Source organism: Perca flavescens, chromosome 5, assembly GCF_004354835.1.
Source record: "Perca flavescens isolate YP-PL-M2 chromosome 5, PFLA_1.0, whole genome shotgun sequence".
Lineage (NCBI taxonomy): Eukaryota > Metazoa > Chordata > Actinopteri > Perciformes > Percidae > Perca > Perca flavescens.
Genome location: NC_041335.1, coordinates 9,114,737 through 9,117,957, shown reverse-complemented (window position 1 = coordinate 9,117,957; position 3,221 = coordinate 9,114,737). Strand labels below are relative to the sequence as shown.

At 40.0% G+C, this 3,221-nt stretch overlaps 1 protein-coding gene across 3 annotated transcripts in view; it reads right to left on the bottom strand.

Annotated features, from left to right (window-relative positions):
- Positions 1-436: 436 nt before the first annotated feature.
- The window catches only part of fkbp15b (FKBP prolyl isomerase family member 15b), a 38,853-nt gene continuing 36,068 nt past the window's right edge, over positions 437-3,221 (bottom strand). For 2 of the 3 annotated variants that reach the window (XM_028578252.1, XM_028578251.1), the window contains exons 28-29: positions 1,171-1,279; positions 437-985 (exon numbers count right to left, since the gene is read on the bottom strand). In XM_028578252.1, coding sequence (XP_028434053.1) covers positions 908-985; positions 1,171-1,279 — 187 coding nt within the window. In that variant the 3' untranslated portion in view covers positions 437-907. Of the gene's footprint in view, positions 986-1,170; positions 1,280-2,781; positions 3,080-3,221 lie in introns of those variants that run through there. The other variant, XM_028578253.1, reaches the window with a different exon arrangement.

Below are 3,221 nucleotides of genomic sequence, written 5' to 3'. Positions count from 1 at the left end.
TATAAAACACTTTCAGCTTACCTTTCACGTGACTGTAATCAAACGTTTTACTTTATGCCGTCAGCTTTATGCAATCTGGTAACTAGCTAGTTAGCTAGCTAGGTTGGCACTTTTGTTGCATAGTAACACTAACTTTTGGTCTCGAGCACCACCTGCTGGTCTCTGGCAGTCATCCCAACATAAAAAATATACTGTATATTTTTAAACTAATTATTAACAATAATTGAGAAACTAATACACTCTTTGATACTCAGACTGACATAAAATTTTATATAAACAGTATTTAAGGACAGCTGTATGCACAAGCGCCAAGCATATGTTTCAAATTGGTTCTTAAATATCAAATTAGACTAAATGTGAACCTTAAAAGATAATAACTAAAAACTAATGCAGACAAAACTGATTGACACGCACAACAACACGCCAAGACAAGTGATAAAGGACATTTTCCATTTATTTTCTGGAATTAATTTCAGTTTAACAAAATTGTGTAAAAGTTCTACTCTCATAGCAGCAAGCCAATGATTAAAACAACAGGATTACTGCCGATTCAACAAACTAATTTGCTACATTGCCACGTAAAAATTTGGGATTAATTTACATCACCAACAGATATCACATCATTAATGAAAAGTATTTGTTTTGATTCTTCTATGAATTACAGGCTGGTTATTTCAAACAAAAATCAGAGCCAGAAATTGTAGCTGTGGCAGCAGCTGTCAGTCATCAGGACAGCACGGAGGTGAAGAGCAGGCTGTCGGACTTCTCCATCCAATCAAGTTCATCAGCAGAGGCCTCTCTCGTCATCTTGGCTGCTCCACCGATTAGAGACGGCTGGGTAAAGCACCTCGCGCCTGTCTTCAATGTTGAAAATGAAGACGCAGACTTGTATTATTCTGGTTCCATCTCAGTTTAGCCAGTCCAGATCATTATCCTCCTCATCATCACCAAAGAGAGGGGCAGGTGGGGGACGCCCCTTCAAGCTCTGGACACAAACAAGAGAGATAACAAGATAAATGAGGTCCATTTTGTATCGATTTGTAATGCAGAGCAGAATTCTTTTTTTAAAGTAGTGATTAAACATGACTGACTGGCTGACTTAACATTGAAACAAAACACAAGGAAAGGGCTGGGGTCGGGGAGGGGGGTGATCTACAGATCCTTCCTCACCAGCTCATCCTCCTCTTCTTCCTCGCTGGGTGCTGCAGGGGTTTTTGCGGGAGCTGTGGTCTGGAAAAATGGCTCTTCTCCATTTTCCTCACCCATTCCCTCAGTCAGACTGAGAGAATAGTAGAAAAAGAGGGGCGGGGAGTGGGGGATGCACAAAAAGACAGTGAAGAAAATGGGGATGAAGCAAGCAAGAAACACTTCAAACAGGCAGTTTAGTTTGCAGGAATCATGCATACATGAGTAGAGATGGGTGGCACAAATAGGTTACAATTCTAGTGTAGTTAATAAATTCTGTTATAGTGGCCTTCAAGACTGCATCTGACGACATGTGACCAAGTCCCCGGGTCCAAATGACTTCTTATTGATGGCTCACGATACATCTCAAATGAAACAAATGGGTACAAACAGTATATAAGTTAAGTTGTTTATTGGGTTCCAAAGTACATGGGTTACACAAAGTTTGTAGATGCATTATCTTCATTCCACACACACACAGAACCATCTGAGAAACTTTTTGGAAAAGAGCAGACACTTTCAAAATATACTTCGCAGGTGGTTGGATGAATTATCGGTTTGTCAAACTATTGCCGAAGCCAGTTGGGAGAAGGGTGGGGAAAACAAAATGTCCATCGAGAAAAGCCTTCAGTGCCGTTCTTTGCTCTTCTTTCAATGAAGAAATCTCCAGTTCTGATATAACGGATGCTATTGCAGCGTCTTTGCTAACCTCTTTAGCCACCATTGTTGTCACACACACCTAAAACCACACCCGTAGCTGCCAGTGGCTCCTCACGGGACGCGGACGAGATAGATTTTTGTGTGATCTCGAGATCTTGTGATATCGCAAGAATCCAGCTGCTGTGCAAGGTAAGTTTGGTACTGCAGTTGCAAGCAAACCATTTTCAAAACTTTGTGGTGCATTCAAGAATGCCTTGACTAACTATAGACTAGTCGTTGGCTGAAAAACATAATAGTATATGGCCACTGCTATTAAAATAAGCAATAAGAATATGTACTCTACATAATGAAAGAATAATTTGGCCATTTCTTGAGACTATAGGGTGTTTTTGAATGTGTTACTTTATAAAAAGCTGATTGAACTGTTGCTGAGTTTTAAAGGTCCAGTGTGTAACGTGTCTAGTTGTTCATTATCAAAATCTGTGTTGACCTTTCAGAAACTTGTCCTTTTTCATGAATATTTACCTCCACCATCAATTCCAAGTATTCCTTTTTGCTTGACATTTTACATTTGCATTCGCATGAACTGGGGTCGACACTCCATATTCATGTGGCATCTTGAAATACGTTAGCCGGTAAGGGACATACAGGACATACTGCTCTGCCTTTCGCGTTTTCGCTGTCCCATGATAAACTCACAGGGTGCTGCTAATGCTGCTAATGGGTATCGTCGCCACTTTTGCGTTTTCTCTTCAGATTGTTTCCGTCTAACCATAGCCTTAGACACAAAAAAAATTGGGAAATAGGGTTCAGGTTGAAAAAATACGGTAGTTACCCTTTAAACGTGGAGGACCACATGTATTCAAAATCCAAATTTCAGGAACAGGAGTCTTCTTCTTCACCCAGAAAAAGGATATTGAAAAGAGCAAGAGATCGGCTTTTTGAAGTGCGAAGGCTACCGTAGCTGTAATACGTACTTTGAACTGCGTGGTGCGAGAGAAAATTAGACAAGCTGTCAGAACCTCCATATCAGGCCTGATTGCCCTTGCGTCCACTTTAATCAATTCGACTAGCGTGACACAATTAGATCCCAACTTAACTACCAAACCAACCTGGGAAGAAATTCGGAAGCAGCTCTTGCTGCTGCTTTGATATTCTACCTACAGAGGTACAGCGATCTTGCTTAATACTGGACCAATGTCAAAGATTGTTGTTCCCATCACTCACTTAGACACTAAAACATAGGGAAATAGGGAAAAAAACAGTAGTTACCCTTTAAGCTTAAGAATTCACTGTGTTACATGTGTGTTTAATTAAATAATGAAAACATGATGTATAAATATATGAATGTCAATCATTTTTTTAATAGCTTGGTA